Source organism: Hypanus sabinus, chromosome 29 (assembly GCF_030144855.1).
Source record: "Hypanus sabinus isolate sHypSab1 chromosome 29, sHypSab1.hap1, whole genome shotgun sequence".
Classification (NCBI taxonomy): Eukaryota; Metazoa; Chordata; class Chondrichthyes; order Myliobatiformes; family Dasyatidae; genus Hypanus; species Hypanus sabinus.
In genome coordinates this window covers 16,327,994-16,351,797 of record NC_082734.1, presented here as the reverse complement: position 1 = coordinate 16,351,797, position 23,804 = coordinate 16,327,994, and the positions used below count along the sequence as shown (strand labels likewise).

General features: G+C 42.2%; 1 protein-coding gene across 2 annotated transcripts in view; it reads right to left on the bottom strand.

Moving 5' to 3' along the window:
* Positions 1-2,608: 2,608 nt before the first annotated feature.
* Positions 2,609-23,804, bottom strand: part of ift56 (intraflagellar transport 56) — a 60,119-nt gene continuing 38,923 nt past the window's right edge. For both annotated transcript variants that reach the window (XM_059953768.1, XM_059953767.1), the window contains exons 16-18: positions 16,928-17,034; positions 8,928-9,061; positions 2,609-3,885 (exon numbers count right to left, since the gene is read on the bottom strand). In XM_059953768.1, coding sequence (XP_059809751.1) covers positions 3,774-3,885; positions 8,928-9,061; positions 16,928-17,034 — 353 coding nt within the window. In that variant the 3' untranslated portion in view covers positions 2,609-3,773. The remainder of the gene's footprint in view (positions 3,886-8,927; positions 9,062-16,927; positions 17,035-23,804) is intronic.

Genomic DNA, 23,804 nt, shown 5'->3' with positions numbered 1-23,804 from the left:
TTGGAGCAATTCAGTTGTCTTAGTCTATTACTAAAAGTGCTCCTCTGTTCAGCCAAGGTGGCATGTAGGTGAGAAACATTGTCCAGAATTGCTGGGGTTTTCCATAGTGTCCTTTGTTCTACCACAGCCCCCAGAGCGTCCAGTTTGACTCCTATAACAGAGCCAGCCTTTCTAATCAATATTTGAATCCTATAACAGAGTCAGCCTTTCTAATCAATATATTGAGTCTTTTGACATCTGTGTTGATGCCATTGCCCCAGCACACCACTGCATAGAAGATTGTACTGGCAACAACATGTTTTCAGGAGTGGGATTAGAAGTTACTGAGAGAAGGTGCCCCATAATGAGGCTAGGCGTAGGCCTCATCTAAGTGTGATTAATATTTTGCTAGGAATGGGGAAAACTGAGAGAACCATCTGTGGGATAAGTGTTCTGTGTGGAATGCAAAATCTAACAGTTCATTTGTGGACTGTGTGGACAGACCGTGACACAATCTGTAAAAGGGTCACAATCTTAAGCAACCATTACAGTTCATGGGCAGTATTACAGAACGTGTAACATCTGTCAAGCATGTCCGGAGTGAATCTGTTGGGAACGGTTAATTTGGCAGTGGAATAGGATGCACAGATGTATAATTGGAGAGTGGGACAGACAGAGGAAAACTAAGTTTTTCCAGTGAACAGAACAGATAGTGGCATGATGGGAGGGATTGCACCTGTTTTAATGCAACAAGGGTAAGTCGTAAAGCAGGTGAACTTCAAAATGTTGATTGGTGCCTGGAAACATGCAATTGTTGCCATCACAGGAACATGGTTGAAAGAAAGGCAGGGATGGCAACTTAGCACTCCCAAGGTCTTGAAGCTCCAGGTGTGACATCACCTATAAGTTGTTCAGTATAAGAAGCAGGACCTTCAGCCCATCATATTCATGCTGCCCACTGTACCTACCTATAGCAAACCCATTACCCATGTTAAGCTCAAAGGCTCTTTTGTCTTAATGATTCAAATACTTGTCTGATGCTTCTTAAATATTGTGAGAGTATCTGGCTTTTCAGGCAGCGTATTCTACACTCCAGTCTTCTTCTGTGAAAGAAAAACCCATCAGCTGCCCTCTAAACCTCTTACCTTATAATCTTCCCGACCTTTTTATTCCCTCCCCTTTTCAGTCCTAATGAAGGGTCTCAGCCCCCAAAACATCGACTGTCTTTTCCATAGATGCTGCCTGACCTGCTGAGGTCCTCGGCATTTTGTGTCTGTTGCTTGTAACTATGTCCTCTTCTCTTTGACAGTGGTTGAGGAATGGGGGAGGGGGAGGGGAGGAGTATAAAAGAGGAAATGTCATTACAATATTGATTAAGGACAATATGGAGTCCATTGCTGTCGTAAAGGAGGTGGGTATCTTAGGTGTTGCAAATCAGGTCATATGGGTTGAGTTTAGAAGCAAAACAAAAAGGAGCAAGCATTTTGCTTGATTTATACTGCAGGCTTCTTAACAGTACTGCTTGAGTTGGTAATGGAGGCAGGCACTCTTGCCTCAGTTCCTAATGGTTAGTATGGTCTGAAGAGACTGTTTTATTTTGCTGTATGACTAATGGTTCACAGAAATAACAAAGCACTTTCAAGCTTCATTGGGCTCTTTACATTCAGAACACAGAGTTTTGTTCAATAATTCTGTTTGCTTAGCAGGAGTGAGGAAAACAGATGAATGAGTTTGTTTAAACACAAGTGTCATATAAAAGTACAGCACAGAAACAGCCCTTCGGCCCAACCAATCCACGCCAAACCATTTAAACTGCCTACTCCTATTGACCTGCTCCAGGACCATAGCCCTCCATACCCCTACCATCCATGTACAGTACCTATCCAAGCTTCTCTTTGAGCTCGCATGCACCACTTGCGCTGGAAGCTTGTTCCATATTCTCATGACCCTCTGAGTGAGAGATTCTGCAGATGCTGGAAATCCAGCGTAACACATACAAAATGTCGGAGGAACTCAGCAAGTTAGGCAGCAACTATGGGAATGAGTAAACTGTTGATGTTTTGGGCAGAGACTCTTCATCAGGACTGGAATGGACGGCAGCAGAAGCTGGAATAAGGTGAGGGGAGGGGAAGCAGTTCAAAGGTGATAGGTGAAGCCAGGTGGGTGAGGGAGGGGGATGAAGTAAGAAACTGGGAAGATTGCTGGCCTTTTCCACCTGATCTGCTGAGTTCCTCCAGCATGAATTTTGCAGATCTACTTGCTTTTCACCTGTTTTTCCCTAAGCATGTAATTTACTCAGCAAATGAGAGCAGTCATTAAGACATTTCGGTCCAAACAGCTTGTACAATTCAGAATACAATGTCCACAGTTCCCCACCCCCATCATCAATGAAGAAGTAAATAAATATACCCAAACTGGACAGTTAGGGTTGTGAATAGGGGAGGGAGGGAGTGAGGGAGAGAGGGGGGGGAGGGAGGAAGAGGGGAGAGAGAGAGAGAGAGAGAGAGAGAGAGAGAGAGAGAGAGAGAGAGAACAAACGAACATATGTAGATCGTTGCAGAAACAAACCACAATCCAACTGCTGGGGTAGTTACTCAACTATTCAGAAAAAAACATGGAGTGAAAAGAATGTCAGAAATTAATGCTTTATTTACATAAAATAAGTTACAAAGTTTTGTTCTAAAAGATATTAATTACACGAGATACGTAAATACACAAAAAAGAACTGTAACATTACCATAGTGTCTTTAAAAAGAAAATACTATTTAATAAATCTTATTTGAAGCAGAATATCTTAGTAAACAGTATTCTCCCTGAGATCTGGACAAGTATGCTCACTTGGGGCATAGGACACACCCTGGTGTCTCACACAAATAATACATGCATGTCTTGATGGTGTCTGCAGGGTATTCTACACATCACACTTCGCAGGACAGGGCACCAGGGAAGGCAAGTAGAAACACACTTCCATATTTAGTTACACTACACGATACATTATTTTCCAGCTCTGAGCATCTTCTTGTTTCCAAAATCCACAATGGCTGTTTGTCTCAAGCTGAAAATGATTGAGTACACCATGTGGGTTGCCTGATGCCTTTCAGACCTGTTCCTGCTGATTCATGGGCTTGCCCCCCAGTGTGAATTTAGTAGGTGGGGGAGGTGCCGTAAGCTGTAACTGGTCTCCATAGACACGCACTGGTGCAAACACTGTGCTGCCACGTTTGGTTTCAATAATAATCTTACTCATCCTGGAACACACAGACCTCGATCACAATGAAATCAGTGAGCAGAAGACAGTGGCTCCGGATTAAATTTTCCTGTTCAAGCTTTAATGGGTGGACAGGGGAGGGAGTGGCGCTGACAGCAACAATGTAATGAAGAATATTAATGTAATTTATGAACTCTCCTTTACTTGAGAACCATGCAGCCCACATGCGCTGACCTGTAACCTTTCCCTTTGCATATTAATGGCTGTGGAACATAATATTGGTGCCTGTACGATTGAATGGTACAGATACTGAGACAATTGATCCATCCTTTAACTTCCGAATGAGGATGAGTAAAAGCTGGAATTAAAAACCATATTGAAAGCATGGTTTTAAATTTAAATTACTTCCAGTCAGTTTAAAAGAAGCAAGTGCTTTCTCACGGAGGCCACTTGGTAACAATGCACTTTGTATGAACTCTTTGTTGGGGCTCATGGCTAGAGAGAAAATCAGAACTGAACCATTTAAAGCAATAGCTCCACAAAGAGTTTCAGCCTAATTAATCCCTTGTCCTTCCCCTTACCACATTTAGATGGCTACTCGGTTGTCTTTGGCCCACTTCTTTAAGGTACGGATAATGTACTCCACTTGAGGATTCCCGGTATTTCGGAGGAGATGGAGGACTTCCCGCAGGGTCTCCCTAGGAAGGAAGAGCAATAAGTTGATCAGCTGTTTTCATTATTGAAACACGTAGCTTTTATTTCGTCACTGCGCCCCCCCCCCCCACCCCGGGCTAGTGGGAACCTGCTGCTATTTGCAGTAGTTGCTTGCAGTTGGTGACACTATGTCTGAAATTTAGCAACATGCACAACACGCTGGAGGAACTCAGCAGGTTGGACAGCATCCATGGAAATGAGCAGTCAAGGTTTCAGGCTGAGTCCTGACGAAGGGTCTTGGCCCGAAACGTTGACTGCTCGTTTCCACGGATGCTGCCCGACCTGCAGAGTTCCTCCAGCGTGTTGTGCACGTTGCTTTGACCACAGCATCTGCAGAGTACTTTGTGATGTCTGAAATTTGTTCGTTCAAGTTCCATTCCAGAGATCTGAGCACTGAATCTGAGGGTGACACTCTGAGAGTGGGTCACTACTGTCAGGAGGGCTATCTGTAGGATGAGATTTTAAATCATCTTCTTTCAAGTGGATGTAAAAAAAATCCATAACATGATTTCAAATCACAATTATCCTCCAGTCACTGAAGTATTAAGATTGTGGTGGGGGAGCTAGCTATATACAAACATAATTCCAACACCATTCATTGTCCGTCCTGAAAAGGGTGTGAATTGTGCTGCTTAAACAATTTTGTGGGTCTCATCTGATACCTCTATCAAGTGGCCATTATTGTCATGTGAGGTAAATTAGCTAACTTGCCAGCTGAGCCTCATCTGGCTTCTATACAAGCACTGTCCATAAGGATTTAACACTTTAGGAGAGTGAGCTTAAGTCAGCTGCCCCCTAGCATGGGCTGCTGAAACCAACCAACTTCCCTACTGTGGTTTTGAATGAAATCAGCAAAGTCACTACAGAATGCAGAATAATGCAGCTAATTCAACACATCATGCCCGTGTCAGGTCTTTGAAGGGGCTATTGAATCCATTCCACACTCGCTGTTAATTCTATGTAGTCCTACAGGCTTTTCCTTTCAGGTAAGAGGTACGAAAGTTTGAAAGTTATTTTAACTCTGCTTCCACCCACACCCCAATACAATCCACATCATCATCCTTAAGTGCATTAAGAAAATCCACCCCCAACCTCATTTTTAATTCTTCTGTTTAATATTATGTTTCATCTGGTCACTCAACCTCCTGTCTGTTGTACTTGTGTCTTCTTACACAAAGCCCCCTCCCAATAATGTTTCAAAACCCTATAAAAGCAAAAGAAAAAGTGAGGATTTAACAAGAAGAATACCAGTTCCTCAAGCCTCGCCATGAAACTGAAATCCGTCATCTTTGGAGGGTGACCCTGATAGTACCCTGGTCAAATGGACCTGCCACTCACTGCTCCCATTCACTGAATTGCCAGTAAAGTAACAATAGGTCTGATGTTATTTTGTCTTTGCTGTCTTTTTTGTTGGTGCTCTCTCCATAAGATGTCTCAACTGGAGGTGAAAGTTCCCAGACCCCGCTGGCTGCTGAGTAGCTGTGAGAAAGCAGCTGTCGTGCCTTGGTCATAAAACCCTGGACTCCGTTCCTTCATTTGAGAATGTGGAAGGCACGGTATGGCGTCTTGACCTTTGTGGCAACGCACAGGGAGTGTAGCTGAAGCAGATCATCCACACCAGGGGAGAAAAATCACCAGCATGAGCCCACATCAACCAGTCCAATCAGACCCAGAGGGTTACTGCCAATGGTTGGTGATACTCATATTCAGTGGGATGGGCTGTAAATTAATCTGAGAATCAGAATCAGGTTTAATATTACTGGCAGGTGTCGTGAAATTTGTTGTAATGCAGCAGCAGTACAATGAAATACATAATAATAAAAACTAGATTACAGTAAACTACAGTATATACACACACGCACACTCAGACCCCACTTAACGCTGAGGGGGTGTTCCTCAGAGGTGGAGTGCTATGTAAATCAGTGTTGTGCAGGGTCATTATAAAATTACGTAAATGAACAAACGTGTCTTCTTTTTTAAAAAACAAACAAACCTGAGATGTATGCAACACACACAAAATGCTGGTGGAACGCAGCAGGCCAGGCAGCATCTATAGGAAGAAGCACTGTCAACGTTTCTGGCCAAGACCCTGCCCGAAACATTGACAGTGCTTCTCCCTATAGATGCTGCCTGGCCTGCTGTGTTCCACCAGCATTTTGTGGGTGTTGCTTGAATTTCCAGCATCTGCAGATTTCCTCGTGTTTGCTTTTAACCTGAGATGTATGATGGTTTATGTATACCCAGTAAGGAGTAACAAACACACAAACAGGCCTAATCTGTACAGCAGAGGGAAGCGGGTGGTGGTTACATCACCAAGTTGTGTCCTCCTCTAACTCTGGCTTCTTCAAGACTTGATTGTCTTTTCTTAAGTTACCCCTCATGAAGCAGTTCTCAGAGGCAGGAAATCACGATGCAAACACCTCTCTTTGCCCTGTTGCCTCACTCCCAGTCAGGGTCTTTATTGTTGAACTGGTTCATGATTAGTGTGATTGTGGTGTTGCTGGTGCTGGTGCTGAGGGAGTTTGTGGTGAGGCTTCTTGCTGGCGTTTCTTCCTCTCCAGCTGTGTCCTCAGATTTACCCAGGAGGTGCTGCTCTGCCAATTCTTGAAGCTCTTCGTTATTAAGGCTCTTATCATGAGAATCCAGTAACTCTTCAACATCAGCATCATTAACATCCTCATGCCATATCACTTGCAGTTTCACATCCATGCTAATATTTTCCCTAGGCATCTTGGATGTACTACCCTCACTGGAAGTTGCAGGTCATTTTCCAGACGTTATGGGTGAAGAAATGGAATAAATTGCTGAGGGAGCAAGAATGTTTATGCACGCAGGGAGGCAGAGCGTGAGCTGATACGTGATTGGCTGTGAGTGGCTCAGAAAAGCACTCTCATTGGTTGATTTAATGTTTACTGTAAGGGTGGCCGCTCTTGAGAAGTTTTAAATGTTGCTTAGAATGAATTTTTGTCACTTAAAAGATTTCAATAAAGAAATGAATAACCAAGTTGCAACGAATCAGTGAGGTAGCATTTATAGGTTCATTGTCTGTTCAGAAATCTGATGGCAGAGAGGAAGAGGCTATTCCTGAATTGTTGAGTGTATACCATCAGGCTCCCGTACCTCCTCCCTGCTGCTAGCAATGGGAAGAGGGCATGTTCTGATGACGGGGTCCTTAATGTTGTATGCCACCCTTCTTGAAGCACTGCTCCTTGAAGGTGTCCTGGATGCTGGAGAGGCTAGTGCCCATGATGGAGCTGACTGAGTTTACTATGTTGTACAGTTTATTTCAATCCTATGCAGTGGACCCCCATACCAGATGGTGATCCAGCCAGTTAGAATATCCTCCACGGTACATCTGTAGAAATTTGTGAGTGTCTATCATGATATACCAAATCCCCTCAAACTCCTAATGAAATATAGCTGCTGTCATCCCTCTTTGTAACTGCAATATCTTGGGGCCCAGGGCAGATCCTCAGAGATGTTGACAAACAGGAACCCTTGATGAGGATTGGCATGTGTTCCCTTGTCACACCCTTTCTGAAGACCACAATCAATGTTTTGGTCTTACTGATGTTGAGTGCAAGGATGTTGCTGTGACACCACTTAACTAACTGATACATCTCGTTCCTGTATGCCCCCTTGTCACCATCTAAATTTCTGCCAACAATAGTTGTGTCTTTGGCAAATTTATAGATGGCATTGAGCTACCTAGCCACACAGTAGAGGGTGTAGAGAGAGCAGAATGTGGGCTAATCACATATCTTTGAGGTGCACCAGTGCTGATCACCAGTGAGGTGGAGATATTACTTCTGATCCACGCAGACTGTCGTCTTCTGGTTAGGAAGTCGAGGATCCAGTTGTAGAACGGAGGTACAGAGGTCCAGGTTTTGGAGCTTTTTGATCAGAACAATAGGAATGATTGTGTTAAACGCCAAGCTGCAGTCAATAAACAGCAGCCTGACGTAGGAATTAGTCCTACCGGAATCTGCTTAAATAATGCCAGGAGAGTGGGATTCTGTTGGACTCTCCTTCCTGAAGGAACGCTGTGTGAATAAAGATTTATATTTCCTACTTCCATGTGACTCAGTTTTAGTTCTGTTAACCTGCATGGATTTAATTTTAAACCAACAGAGCCATCCCACCCTTATCTGCCTACCTTCTCTGGAACAGTGAATGAGGAAATATTTAAATGTATTAACTCTTGAGGAATCTGCAAGGGCAAACATAAAGTGTCTATTTCTCTCACCTGCAGAACCACTACGAGGGAGTAAGTTCATTGGTAGATTAGAGAGAAATAGAGAAAAAAAACATTTCACTCAACAAGTAGTGGATGTTTGAGCTCAGTGGCCAAGTTCATGATTTAAGATACAGAGCCTCACTACATTTAAAAGTGCCTGTGCACTTTTAAAGTACACATTTAAAAGTACAGGAAGAGCAATAACCTTCCAACTTTGGACCAGAAACTGGGAAATGAATTTAAAAAACTCCATCTTTAGTCGATGCAGATCTTGATGTGTGAGCAGCTCCCTTCTGTCATAAGTTTCTCTAATTCTGTGTATCCCGGTTTAGGAACAGTTACTACCCCTCAGCTATCACACTCTTGTACCAAAGGGGACAACTTCACTTGCCCCATCACTGAACTGTTCCTGCAACCAATGGACTCACTTTCAAGGACTCGGCATCTCCTATTCTCAATATTTATTGCTCATGAATTTATTATTATTATTATTTCTTCCTTTTTGTCTTCTGCCCAGTTTGTTGTCTTCTACACTCTGGTCGAATGCCCAAGTTGGGTGGTCTTTCATTGATTCTGTTACGGTTATTATTCTCCAAATTTATTGAGTATGCCCACAAGAAAATGAATTTCAGGGTTGTATATGGTGACATATGTACTTTGATAATAAATTTACTTTGATCTTGGAATCTTTGATAAAACACGTGAACTAATGTTCAATCCTAGCTTCTAACAGATAAAGGTCAAGTTTGATTTTGATATTTAATGTAAGCTATTTATATTGGTACATACTTTGGTTCACGGCCGGCAAGGATCATTTGGAAGATACCAACACAAGCTCCACGCTTCCCTTCCCAATATTCCGGATTTGGATCCAGGCGCTCAAGAACATCAAAAGCTTTAGCAGCATAGTAGAACTGTCCCATCTGAAAACAGATATGATAACTGAGATCTGGAGATTCACCATTTACATTTCATTACTTTGAAGTTCCATTGTATACATAAAAAGTTATTTTTATGAAATAGTAAGGGGAAAAGCAATGGAATTAGCATAATAGAAATTGATCATTTGGTTGAACTGTTTTGTGCCAATGTTTTCCCACTCCTGTGAAGTCAGATTTTGTGTAATCTTCTGATCAAATCTTTGTACTAACCTGATCATCTCTAGCTATCTAATACTGCCTAATTCCACTCCTGTTTTAAATTGTCTTCTGACTTTGTGATTTTGCTATCTTAAAATTGACTATTCTAATATAATCTCTAGTTTTGTTTCCTATGCTTCACACCTTGGGGTGTGGGAAGGAACTGGAGAAGCTGGGGGGCAAACCTTGAGAGTTGTTGGTGACACACCATCCTGCAATGTGGGAGTGCTCATCAGGTTACAGACTTGTTCCTTATAGATGGTGCAATGAGACTTGGGTGTCAGCAAGTGAGTGAGTGAGTCACTCACTCACTCACTATCTTTATAAAAAAATATTATTTTGAAAAGCAACTTTATTCACTGAATTTTATATAAATACAAAAAAAACACAATATATGCCTCTCTTTACAGTTTTACTGTTGTTCCATACACTGGGGGCATCTGCATATTCTGTGCTTATGGTCCTTCTCCATGCAGCCTTTGTATTAGCTGCACTGAGCTTCAGTCCGCCCTCCAGCATGTACGCCTGTTGAATGGAGAAGTCAGCAGCCCATTCCCTTCCCAATGTCTCACTGTACTGTAGGACCAACAAATTTTGGGCAGATCAAAGAGCGCCTTTTACCGAGTTGATGATCTTACAGCAGCATTTGGTGTGTCCTGGGGAACCGCTCATAGATTAAGAAGCCCTCTATGATTCAGCTGCTTGGGATGAAATACAACCTTCGCATCCTTCACCAGACCTTCTTTACAAATACACAGACACATGGAGTCTGCAAAGAGAGGGGTCACCATCTCGTTCTCATCACAGTCACCCCAAGGGCAGTGGGCACTGGGAGTGACATTCCGACTGCACAGGAAGGGTGTGACAGGGAGGGTCAGTTAGGTGAGGTTTTGTTTGTGAGTTCTGATGATGGGACATTCTACCAGATGAGTTGGATAGTCTGCTCAGGAAACAACCCATTGTGTCTTTGTCTTGCATTGCCTGCATTATATTCTGTACCGACCACTGCCTGATTGAATGTGTTTTTTCCGTGAAGGATAGGTAGTGCAGCAATGTCCAACTAACTGGATGACAATGGGGCTGGGTCCATCCTTTGCAATATGGGGGACAAGTAGAGTAGCAGTAGCCTACAATAACTGATGCTTGTGTACTTGGGTTCCAAACACAACCTGATGCAGCCACACAAAACAGTGCTATGTAATCCTTGAGAAGAAGTATCATCACATCATTTACCAGAAAGAGGGGAAGAGGAGGAGGAGGAGATCAGTAGTTGGAAACCCATATCACTGTTGAAAATGGATTACAGGATCCTGTCCAAGGTCAATGCCAATCAGGTCCAATCAAGGGCTATACCAGGCAGGAAAACCTTTGACATCTTTGTACTGCTCAGGTATACTATTACAGAGCAGAGGGTGACAATAGTGTGGGTTCTGGAGTCACATAAAAGGAAGAATAGGAAGGAATGCCAGATTTTCTCCCCTAAAGGACATTAGTAAATGTGATGGCTTTTAATGTCTAATTCTAAACAATTTTAAATTTTCAACAGCGATCTAGTTTGAATTCGAGTCCCCAGATTATCACTCCAGGCTTCTGAATTATTAGTCTGGTAACTTAACTACTTTGAACCCCTGTCATCTTTCTAACTTCCTTCATATCCAAAACCCTTGAGATACCAAAGCCTGTATAATTCAGGCCTTTGGAACTGATCTGAACTGCTCTCCAGTAATAGCAGTACCTTCAGCTAATGAGGCACCAAGGCATGGAACTGAAAACACAAAAGAACTGCAGGAAATCCAAAACTAAAGAAGAAAGTGCTGGAAATTGTTGGCAGGTCAGGCTGCATCAATGGGAATTGAAAGAGTCAATGTCTCAGGTGGGAGGCTCTTTATCAGTCTGAAAAGAACACAAAAGAATCTTGTAAAGTGACAGGGAGGATGGGAAAAGGGGACAGCGTTATCCAAGTGACCAGTTGTGGGATTCCTCCTCAGAATTTCGCTACATTTCTTTTTCTCAATTAAGAATTTTACCAAGGTTTTGACCATTTTCACTTTGCATTCTGGTGTTAAATTTTGTTCGAAATTGTGTGAAGTGCTATGGGGCATCCACTGTGTTAAACGTGCTAAATAAAGCCCAGATGTAGTTATTGCTCCAGATTACTTTCCTCCTCCAGCTAGCAAAAATCAATACATAATCGGACAAGAACATCAATGACATTTTGTTGGCAGCAATGGGCTCAGCTCCATAATTGTGACAGCTGCAAGTGATGGAAGCTGTAGTCTTCATTATGGAATGAAATGTTTGTTGGTAAGTAATTAATTTTTAAATAGCTCACAGATAATTAAAAGTTTTGATGAAAAGATCACAAGAAATCTAACACATCATTATTTAATTTTATTTGTAATGGCAAGGTGAAAGTTGTAGAAATTGTGAACTTTACAAATTTTTTTGGACTTGGCCATTAGTTCTGAGAGCTGGTCTAGTATGTCTTTTGAGAGTGAGCAGAGAGATACTGGTGGGAGTGCATGGACAGTACACAGAAGGTCAATAGCCGGAGGGATGTGTTCCCAATACTGAAGTGTTGAGTGAAGTACTGAGTGATGGGGCCACTTATTCTCCATTTATAGTGTGATAGGATCCAAGCCACAGAACTGGCCTGCTCCCCAGAAACAAAACTCATGAATTCTTTTTGTAAATTGCCTTGATTAATTAAAAAGTTAATATACATTTCTGTAATTTTGACCATCTTGTCTACATCAACTATTTTAATGAAAGTTTAGAGCAATGAAGTTGAGGAATAAGGGACAGTTTACACAATTCAAGTGGGAGGAGGCTCTTAAGGAGTTGTATCAATATTTCAGTGTTTCATTTTCAGTGTTAGGATCCTTCAGTAGTTTGCATCTAGATGTCTTATAAATAATCTGTCATATATGATCAAATCATTCAGGCCTGCTGGTCTCCACCCAACTTCTCCCCTCCAATTCACTCAGCTCACCTTGCCCCCACTATTACCCTATGTTACTGCCCATGAAGGTAACACGGGACAGCTACTGCCATCCCACTCGACCTCTATTCCAATATCTTACATGCGACATGAGATACTGAGTCAATTTCCGCTGCAGCAAACAAGACCAAGAAGATTTTATAATGTTTATATAAAAAATTTGGATGAGGAAACAATTCATTATTATTTATTGAGATACACCATGGAATAGGCCCTTCTGGCCCCCTTGGAGACACAGCCCAGCAACTCACCTATTTGACCCGAACCTATTCATGGGAAAATTTACAATGACCAAATTAACCTACCAACCTGCACAACTTTGGGCTGTGGGAGGAAACCTACACAATCACAGGGAGAATGTACAAACTCCTTAGAGACAACAGTGGGATTGAACCTGGCTCACTGACACTGTAAAGTGTTTTGCTAGCCACTATGCTACCGTGCTTCTATCAGCTGGTGAGTCAGTAATGAAGGTATCATTTAAAAATTGACACCAAGAGTGTGGGGAGAGGTTAGGAAAAATTTCTTTATGCAGAGTGTTGTAAAAGGCTCGATCACAGAGACCAGGTGGGAAAAAGAGAGAATATTTAATAGAATAGATGAATATTAGGAGAGGCAGCTCCAGGGCAATACATCTTTGTAAGAAGCAGGACAGAGACATTTGTCTGGGTTATTCTAGTCAGGAACTGACAAAATGAATTAGCTTTAAACTTGGGGTAAACTTATGAAATAGGAGTGGGAGAATGGCATATAGCCCTTTGAGCCCGCTCACGACACACGCACTAATAATAACCTGATTCTGATTCAGATTCATGAAGATCATGGCTGCCTTTCCTTGATTCCATTTTTCAACACAATCCCAACATCCCTTAATGATATCAATGTCCCAGAAATCTATCGAACACAATGAACATAATGACTAAACCTGCAGTTGTTAGGTGAAGTTGCTTCTACAGGTTCACCACCTTCTTTGTTAAGAAATTTCTACTCATCTCAGTCTTAAATGTTCTACCCATTCTCCCCAAACCATGCTCCCAGTTAAAGACTTCTCAGTCAGAGAAAACATCCTCTTTGCATCCAGTCTGTCAAGTCTTTGCCTTTTCAATGAGATCTCCTTTCATCCTTCGACATTCTAAAAGCATAGGTCTTAGTCTAATCAATCTGCCCATATATAGCAAATTCACCATCTTTGTGGCATCCCCAGTGAATATTCTCTGTACTCTTTCTACATCATCTACAGCTGTTCTTGTCAAGGAGACCAAAATGGCACACAGTATTCCAAATGCATCTCAGCATGACCTTATACAATTATAAGACTTCCTCCTCCTGTAATCAAACTCTCTCATTCTAAAGACTAACACACTATTTACCCTCTCAAACATTTCCTGCACCCGTGTCTTGAGTAAACAAGTATATCCAGATCTCTTTGAACATCAACACCAACCAAACTCTCTCTCCTTTTAACAAATACTCCTCTCAAGTTCATGAATATAGCCAAATGAAACAGCATTACTCCTCTCTTGATATTTGCACCAAAGTGGACATCATCACAATTTTCCACATTATAAGCCAACTCACCCAGCTTTCCCATATCATCTTGAAGCCTCTGTACTCACTCCTCTGTGCTAACAAAGCCCCTAAATATAGCATCATCAGCAAAATAAAAAATGATATTTGTACCATCAGGCAAATTTTTATCACTACCTGCAGTTCAGGCATTTATAAATTTACCAATGATACAACTGTTGTGGGCAATACCTTAGATAGTGACAAGGAGGCGTACAGGCGTGAAATAGATCAGTCGGTTGAGTGGTGTCACAACAACAATTTTGCATTCTATGTCAGCAAGACAAAAGAAATGGCTGTAGACTTCAGGAAGGTGAAGTCGAGGGAAAACACACCAGTCCTCTTTGAGGTGTCAGCAGTGGCAAAGGTGAGCAGTCTCAAGCTTCTGGGTGTCAACATCTTTGAGGATCTATCCTGGGCCTGACATATTGATGCAATCGTGAAGAAAGCATGCCAGTGGCTATATTTCATTATGAGTTTTGAGGATCCACTGGTTAGGGTTGCCCTTTATCTATTCTACTAGTCAAATCCTCAGAGGGCCTTCAACAAATTGGTCATCCCTTCATAAAATTACATTGACTATTCTCAATCCTACTATTCTTTTCAAGGTATTCTGTATCAACATCCGTCATTACAGTTTCTAGTATTTTCCCCTACCATTGACATCACACGATGCTTCTTAATGAGGCTGCTTCTTTGTGGTATTGCAGCCTCCTCTGCACCTGGGATTGAGACTCATCCTCAGAACATAGCTGAGGTAACTTCAGTCAGAACCTAACCATGCAGGACCTAATCCGGAACATTGAATGCCTCTCGATAGAGATTGTTAAGAGCACCAAATTTCTTGGTGTTCACCTGGCAGAGAATCTCACCTGGTCCCTCAACACCAGCTCCATAGCAAAGAAAGCCCAGCAGCATCTCTACTTACTGCGAAGGCTGAGGAAAGACCGTCTCCCACCCCCCCAATCCTCATCACATTCTACAGGGGTTGTATTGAGCGCATCCTGAGCAGCTGCGTCACTGCCTGGTTCAGGAATTGCACCATCTCAGATCGCAAGACCCTGCAGCGGATAGTGAGGTCAGCTGAGAAGATCATTGGGGTCTCTCTTCCTGCCATCACGGACATTTACACTACATGCTGCATCCGCAAAGGAAACAGCATTATGAAGGACCCCATGCACCCCCTCATACAATCTCTTCTCCCTCTTGCCATCTGGGAAAAGGATCCGAAGCATTTGGGCTCTCACGACCAGACTATGTAACAGTTTTTCCCCCAAGCTATCAGACTCCTCAATACCCAGAGCCTGGACCGACACCTTGCCCTATTTTCCTGTTTATTATTTACTGTAATGCCTGCACTGTTTTTGTGCACTTTACGCAGTCCTGGGTAGGTCTGTAGTCTAGTGTAGCTTTCTCTGTGTTGTTTTTTTTTACGTAGTTCAGTCTAGTTTTTGCACTGCGTCATGTAACACCATGGTCCTGAAAAACATCTCATTTTTACTATGCACTGTACCAGCAGTTATGGTCGAAATGACAATAAAAGTGACTTGACTTTGCATATACAGTACATGTCTGCAATGAAAATTGTTTCATTCACCAGTATTGACCTCTCACCAGGATCTATACACGCTTCAGCAAATAACAAGAAAAGATATATTTAAGTAACAGCTTTCACAATCTTCAGGCATGCCAAAGCATTCTACAGCTAATTATTCAGTAGTGTGCAATTGTTTGAAATCAAATAACCTTGCTTGGTGTCTCAGGGCTGGGTGTATCTGGACTGGCGCCACTCCCCACCCTGACACTCCTTCTCTGCCACCTGTCTCACACCTCTCCCGTGGCTCTCCACCCCTAGCATTCCCAATATCGTTTGCTCCTGCCAGATTTACAAACTTGCTCTCCACTCCACGTTGTCAAATAGAGTACAGTGCAAAAGTCTTAGGTGCCCTGGCAATATACATGTGCCCAAGACTTTTGCACAGTACTGTAGTAATCCGAGAAGGCAAGAAAAATGACTAACCAATTGTGTACACTCCCATTAACAGCAATAAGATAAATCACTAGATAGTATAACAACAAATGGGGCCACACAGCAACGAACAATGTCTGCTGTTCTTCGTGCTTATCCTTAATCAGTCTGTTATTTGCCTCGTTAAGTAGTTGGTGCAGATTAATAGCCCTACAGGGTTCATAGGTTACAAGTAAACAAGTACTTTCTTGGAGGAATTTTGTGAATAACAGTGCCAAGTTTGAACAATGGGTGAATTCAATACAATTACAAAAAAGGAATCAAAACAAAGGATTAAGAAAAGTAATGAGATACTTACATCTAACTATAATTGATATCTTTAAGAATGAGATTTTATAACAGTCATAAGTAGCTAACATTCAATGCACTGAGACAGCAGTCATCAGCATTTACCAGCGTTCTTAAATTTGAGGTTACTTAATTTTCTGCAACACATTCTGTGACATCAGCAGTGCATGTGCAAATATGTCATTCCACCGCAAGTTTAAATGGGGAACCCAGCAGCAAATAGGTGGACGGAAATCGTTCAACTGGCATTTTTAACAACATCTCTCCTCCAATATGAAGGTGCTGAGTAATTGCATACATGATCAGCAGTATTTTGCCAATCAGCCTATGTGCTTTTAGTGATCAATGATGTTGGCCAAGGTACAAATATTCAACCGGAGAGATGAAGAGTACTTTTCTGCTCTTCTTTAAGTAGTACTATGTGTTTTGTTATTCCCACCCAAGGAGAAAGAAACAAAATGCAGTAATGCTTGATAGTGCAGCATTTCCTCAGTACTGTGCTAAAATGGCAGCCTGGATAATGGCTCAAATCTCTGGAGTGGGATCTGAATCCACTAGCTCTGCCTAATGAACCATGGTCAACATGTTAACTTGGACTGAGCGAAACTATACAATCATCAGTCATTCTATACAATCATTTTAAGCAAACGCTACAGCAATTAAAAAAAAATTACTGGAAGCTTTGTAAACGTATATTTACATTGTTTGCTACAGTTAGTACAATATCTTTAGCAACAACCTCTCCTCAAATGCTTGCTTCATTTACCTTGTAGCAGTCATTAGCCAAGAGTTGTAGGAGGCTGAAAGACTCCCCAGACGTCTCCATCTTCAGGTAGAGCTCCCATGCCATACGTGGTTTCTTGTTCATGATATCTGGGAAAGATGGAAAGAATAAGAACTTTTGAAACTGAGTCGGCACCACACTTTTATGCAAAGACTAGGCACCAGAAAATAGGGGAAAGACATGGGATATGCAGTAATATCTCACAAATGAGATAATTATTGTGTTACAAAGACCTTCTTCTGCAAACTATAGTGCTCTAGGAGAATTTATATTTTATGGCAAAAAGCTGAGTAAGCAAAGAGTTAGTTTTTTTTGTAAATGCCCTGAACTCAACCAGTACATTTGTAGTCTGCTGAGGGCTAGATCTGTGGCATTCAAGACTGGTGATCCAGAAGTGTACAAGAAGTCCACATTTGACATACATAAGATTATATTAAGATTGAGGTTAGAGAAGGAAATGGATGCCTGTTAGCTCTGGCATTGTTTGCAGTCTATTACTTCCTATAAAGCCAAACCTAACATCATGAATGGCTGCAATGCTTCACTCTCAGATGAGCTTGATGCCTTTTGGGCTCACTTTGAAAGGGAGAATACAACTACACTTGTGCGAATCCCTGCAGAATCCAGTGATGCTGTAATTTCTGTCTCAGAGGCCAAAGTATGAACACCTTTCATGAAGATGAACCCCTGCAAGGCATCAGGCCCTGATAGTGTAGCCAGCAGGGTTCTCAAAGCCTATGCCAACCAACTGGCAGGAGTGTTCAAGGATATCTTCAATCTCTCACTGCTGCAGTCAGGGTCCCCACCTGCTCAAAAGTGCAACGATTATACCAGTGCCCAAGAAGAGGAGAGTGAGCTGCCTCAACAACCATCATCCAGTAGCACTCACGTCCACTGTGACGATGTGTTTTGAGAGGCTGGGCATGGCTAGATTCAACTCCTGCCTAAGCAAGCAACTAGACCCGCTGCAATTTGCCTGTCACACAATAGGTCCAGAGTAGATGAAATCTCATTGGCTCTTTACCCAGCCTTGGATCACCCGGACAATAGTAGGTATTAACTGTTTACTGGCTGCTGTTTATTGACTAGAGGTCAGTGTTCAGCACAATCATACTCCCAGTTTTAATCAATAAGCTCTAGAACCTGGGCCTTGGTACCACCTTCTGCAACTGGATCCCTGACTTCCTCACTGGGAGACCACAATCTGTGCATTTCAGAAATAACATCTCCTCCTCGCTGAGCTTTAACACTGGTGCACTTCAAGGATGAGTGCTTAGCCCACTGCTCTGCTCTGTCTACACCCATGACCGTGTGGATAAGCACAGCTCATCTGCTGACTATAAATTTGTTGATGACACAACTTCTGTTGGCAGAGTTTCAGACAGCAATAAGAAGGTCTTCAGGAGTGAATTTAACAAATTTCACAACACATGCCGGTGATAATAAACCTGATTCTGTTTCTGAGGTAGATCAGTTGGTCGAGTGATATCGCAACAACCACCTTGCACTCAATGTTAGTAAGACCAAGGAAATAATTGTGGGCTTCAGGAAGGGATAGTCAAAGGAACACACATCAGTCCTCATCTAGGAGTCAGCAGTGGAAAGGGTGAGCAGTTTCAAGTTCCAAAGATATTGGAACCTAGAGGATCTATCCTGGGCCCAACATTTGGATGCAATTACAGAGAAGGTACATCAGCAGCCCTACTTCTTTAAGAGCTTGAGGAGATTTGGTATGCCACCGAAGACTCAAATTTCTGTAGCTGTACCATGGAGAGCATTCTAACTGGTTGTATAATCATCTGGTATGGAGGGGCCACTACACAGGATCAGGAAAAGCTCCAGAAAGTTGTAAACTCAGTCAGCTCCATCATGGGCACTAGCCTCTCCAGCACTGAGGACACCTTGAAACAGCGGCGCCTCAAAAAGGCAGCATTCATCATTAAGAATCCCCATCACCATCAAGGTGGAGGTACAGGAGCCTGAAGACACACACTCAACATTTCAGGAACAGCTTCTTCCACTCCACCATCAGATTTCTGAATGGACAATAAATCCATGAACACTACCTCATTATTTCCCCCTTCTTCTTGCACGACTGATTTAATTTATTTTTTTATACATACTGCTTATTGTAATGTGTTTGCGTGTGGCCAAGTGGTTAAGGCATTCGTCTAGTTATCTGAAGGTCACTAGTTCAAGCCTTGGCTGAGGCTTGTGTGTGTATCCTTGAGCAAGGCACTCAACCACACATTGCTCTGCGACGACACCGGTGGCAAGCTGTATGAGTCCTAATGCCCTTCCCTTGGACAACATTGGTGGCGTGGAGAGGGGAAACTTGCAGCTTGGGCAACTGCCGGTCTTCCACAAAAAAAAACCTTGCCCAGGCTTGCGCCCTGGAAACTTTCCAAGATGCAAATCCCTGGTCTATCAAGACTAACAGAGGCCTACTATTGTAATTTATAGTAGTTATTTTTATAGCACTGTACTACTGCCACAAAACAACAAACTTCATGATATATGCCAGTGATATTAAACCTGATTCTGATTTATTTCATGCTTTCTCACAGGGACACCACAGAACAAAGCAGACTAAGGTGGCTTCAAGTCTTTGTGCTGGTGCACACTGCCATTCCTATGTATAATCGTTTCAGTTTCATAGCAAAAAAGTTGACTCATTAAACCTGCTTCAGTGAAGTAAGACTGCTTTGCACCCAGTGATCTATTCTGCATTGTCATATGCTAGTTCTGTTAAAACAGTCTATACACTCAGTGGCCACTTTATTAGGTACACCTGCACGCTAATGCAAATATCTAAACAGTCAATCATGTGGCAGCAACTCACTGCATAAAAGCATGCAGACATGGTCAACAGGTTCAGTTATTTTTCAGACCAAACGTAAGGATGGGGAAGTCAAAGTGACTTTGTGGAATGATTGTTGTTGCTGGACAGGGTGCTTTGAGCATCTCAGAAACTGCTGATCTCCTGGGATTTTCTCACATATCAGAATTTACAGAGAATGGTATGAAAAACAACAAAAACACATCCAGTGAGCAGCAGTTCTGGGGGTGAAAGGCCAGAGGAGGAGAATGGCCAGACTGGTTCAAGCTGACAGGAAAGGGACAGTAACTCAAAGAATTGCCCATTACAACAGCAAAGTGCAGAAGAGTTATCTCTGAACACACAAGACATCAAACCTTGAAGTGGATGGCGTACAGCAACAGAAGACCACTAACATACACAAATATACAGGTGCAAGGAGATGGCAGGAAATGGAGATGAGAGTGGACAAAGGGTAGAATTACTTTTCACTGGAATGAAAAGTCAGGACTGATATTTGAATCTATAAAGATAGGAGCAAGAGTGGCCCACATGGTAAGGCTAATCCAGCATTTAGTAAGATCATGTTCTGACCTGACTGTAACCTCAACTCCCAACTAAAACCCTAGAAAACTTCTACAAAAGTACCATGGAGAGCATTCTGACTGGCTGCATCACTGTCTTGTACGGTGCGGGGGTACTGCATAAGATTGTAGTAAGTTGCAGAAACTTGTAAAATTAGTCAGCTCCATCATAGGTACTAGCCACCATAGTATTCAAGGAGTGGTGTCTTAGGAAGGTGCGGTCCATTGTTAAGGACTCCCACCACCCAGGACATGCCCTCTTCACATTGTTACTGTCGGGAAGGAGGTTCAGAAGCTTGAAGGCACACACTCAGTGATTCAGGAACAACTTCTTCCCCTCTGCCATCCGATTCTGAAATGGATATTGAACCTGTGAACACTATCTCACTATCTTTTTATTTGTTCTTTTTTGCACTACTTGTTTTCTCAGCAATATTTTTTATTGTTTTTTTAAATCAAGAAAGCGTAGTACAAAGGAGGTTTGTGCAGTACATGACAAATGTAACAAATGTACAATTCACATCTATGAAAGAGATGCACCCATAGTACAATCATGCTTTGGTTGTCTCCTGTCCCAACCTACCCCTCCCAATTCCCATCTCCAAGCCATCATTGCATTAGCAAAAAAGGGTTAAACAGAACCTTTATCCCCACAGAGCTGCATTGGTATAGAGAAGGTGTATTTTCCGAACACATAAACTGTTGTATGTTTACATGTCTGAGTTCATAGAATTTTACTGGAGAATGCTGAAAGTCAGGGTTATGTGCAGAGGAAAGGAAGAAGGGATGAACCTTTAGCTTGGCTGGGAATTCTGAAAATATTCAAGAAAGGGTCCCCACACCTTTTGGAACTTTATGTCCGAGTTGAGAGTTGAATAATGGATCTTCTCAAGGTACAGACTAGACATGATGCTCCTAAGCCACTGAGCATAGGTGGGCGAGGCAGCATCCCTCCACCTGAGCAAGACTGTGCGCCTGGCCAAAAGAGAGGCAAAAGACAGTGAGAGGCAACGTTTGGTCAGACATAGGTGCATGTCCCCCTCTCCAGAGGTGCCAAAAAGATCAATCGAAGGGTTAGGTTCCAGATTGTAATTAAGTATTTGGGATAGAGCTTGGAAAACATCTCTCCAGTATTTTTCCAAGCTAGGGCATATGCACTACTTGTATATCTTAACTACATATATATCGTGTATTGATATACGATGGTTTTTAAGCTGAGGGCATTTAATAGGATCAATCTCTTATCAGTGATCTTCATTTTCTAAAGGAAATATCACAGTAATTTGACTTATTTACCCACTGTTCCAGACAGGCCACAGCCAAGTTAGTTCCCCAAGATATGTCCACAGTTGGTCTAGTGGTGTGGTGAAAGGGAAGAAATGACAGGGTTCCTGCTCAGGATTTTATAATCCACTGAAGGATCTGTGAGATTGTGTTCAGTTTTTGCAAAGGTGCACAACATGTTTGCACACAATATTTAATGACTAATGTATCACAACTTAGCCAGCTACATTTCACAGAAACAAAGGTTTAAAATTATTTAGACAGCTGAGATTCGATTGAATCTCTCCTGGTTTCCTCAAAGTTAGGTTTAGGTGTCAAAAGTCTCTATGCCCACTAGGCAGCAGATACAAAAGCTTGAGAACATGTACTACCAGATTCAAAGGCAGCTTCTATCCCACTGTTATAAAACTCCTGAACGGACACCTTAAATGATAAAAATGAACCATTCTTTTCTCAAACTACCTTGTCATGTGCTTTGCATTATGTGTCTATCTGCACTGCACTTTCTCTGGAACTGCAACACTATATTCTGCCTTTTCTTTCATTTCACAACCTTAATGTACTTAAGTATTCAATGCTCTGTAGATCAGAATCAGGTTTATTATCACCAGCATGTGATGTGAAATTTGTTAACTTAGCAGCAGCAGTTCAATGCAATACATAATCTAACAGAGAGAGAGAAAAAATAATAAATAAAATAAAACACAATAAACAAGTAAATCAATTACATATATTGAATAGATTATTTAAAAATGTACAAAAACAGAAATACTGTATGTTAAAAAAAAAGTGAGGTAGTGTCCAAAGCTTCGAAGTCCATTTAGGAGTCAGATCGCAGGGGGAAAGAAGCTGTTCCTGAATTGCTGAGTGTGTGCCTTCAGGCTTCTGTATCTCCTTCCTGATGGCAACAGCCAGAAAAGTGCATGCCCTGGATGTTAAAGGTCTTTAATAATGGATGCTGCCTTTTTGAGACACTGCTCCCAAAAGATGTCCTGGATACTTTGTAGGTTAGTGCCCAAGATGGAGCTGACTAGATTTACAACCTTCTGCAGCTTCTTTCGGTCCTGTGCAGTAGCTCCTCCATACCAGACGGTGATGCAGCCTGTCAGAATGCTCTCCATGGTACAACGATAGAAGTTTTTGAGCGTATTTGTTGATGGCATTAAAAGAAAGTGTTTTCACTCTCAGTACATGTCACAAGAATAAACCAATTACCAGAAGATACATAATGCTTAATGGTGGGGCAGCCTCACTCTCATCACAGAACTTATCATTACTTTTGCCTAGAATATTTCTTGATTCTGAAAGTATTTTATTAGCTGGACCAGCCTGTAGTCAATTAAATACATGATGTATTGTTGGCAGTTGATGGGGAATGTGCAACCACTATTAATTGCAGCAATGTTTAAGCATCAAAATTAAAGAGGACTTTTCTAGAATGGAGACCTAGGAGACTGCAGATGCTGGAATTCATTCTTTTTGGAATCTACCAGCCCCTGCCTTAGCCTCCCCCTTTCCTCTTTATACTGACCATCCTCTCACTATGCTTTTTGTCCTGATGCAGGTTTTCGAACTGAAAATGCCACCCATTCCTTTTCCTCTGCAGATGTTGCCTAACTCACTGAGTTCCTCAAGCAGTTATGTTCTATATAATCATGGCTTCAACTAGACCAGGGGTCAGCAACCCGCGGCTCCGGGAGCCGCATGCGGCTCTTTCAACTCTGTGCTGCGGCTCCCTGTGGCTTTGGAAAATAAATGATGAGTATTTAATTAAAATGTATTTTATGTTAGTTTGTTAGTCTTTGAAATGTAATTCTAAATTTGAAGATTATGGTGATCTTATACAATCTAAATAAAACATTGTGGCGACCCATTTCCTGGCACATCCAAACCGGCTCACAATTTGCCAGCATTCCGGCTAAGGGTGATAGCCTACGGGGGTTTGTGAGTAAGTGTCTTTTGGAGCATCCGCGCCCACGGGGGGCAGGTTGAGAGAGGCTTAAAAGCAAGGCTGTGTAGTTCGAATAAAGTTATCTTTGACTGCAGTTTACCCATGCCGTGTCGTTATTTTAGCGCTGCGTGTAGCACACCGCTACATGTTTTTATCGCTATTAATATACGTCACCACTGCCAATGCCTGACACCCGCCAGTGCGCGATTTCTTTTAATTTTT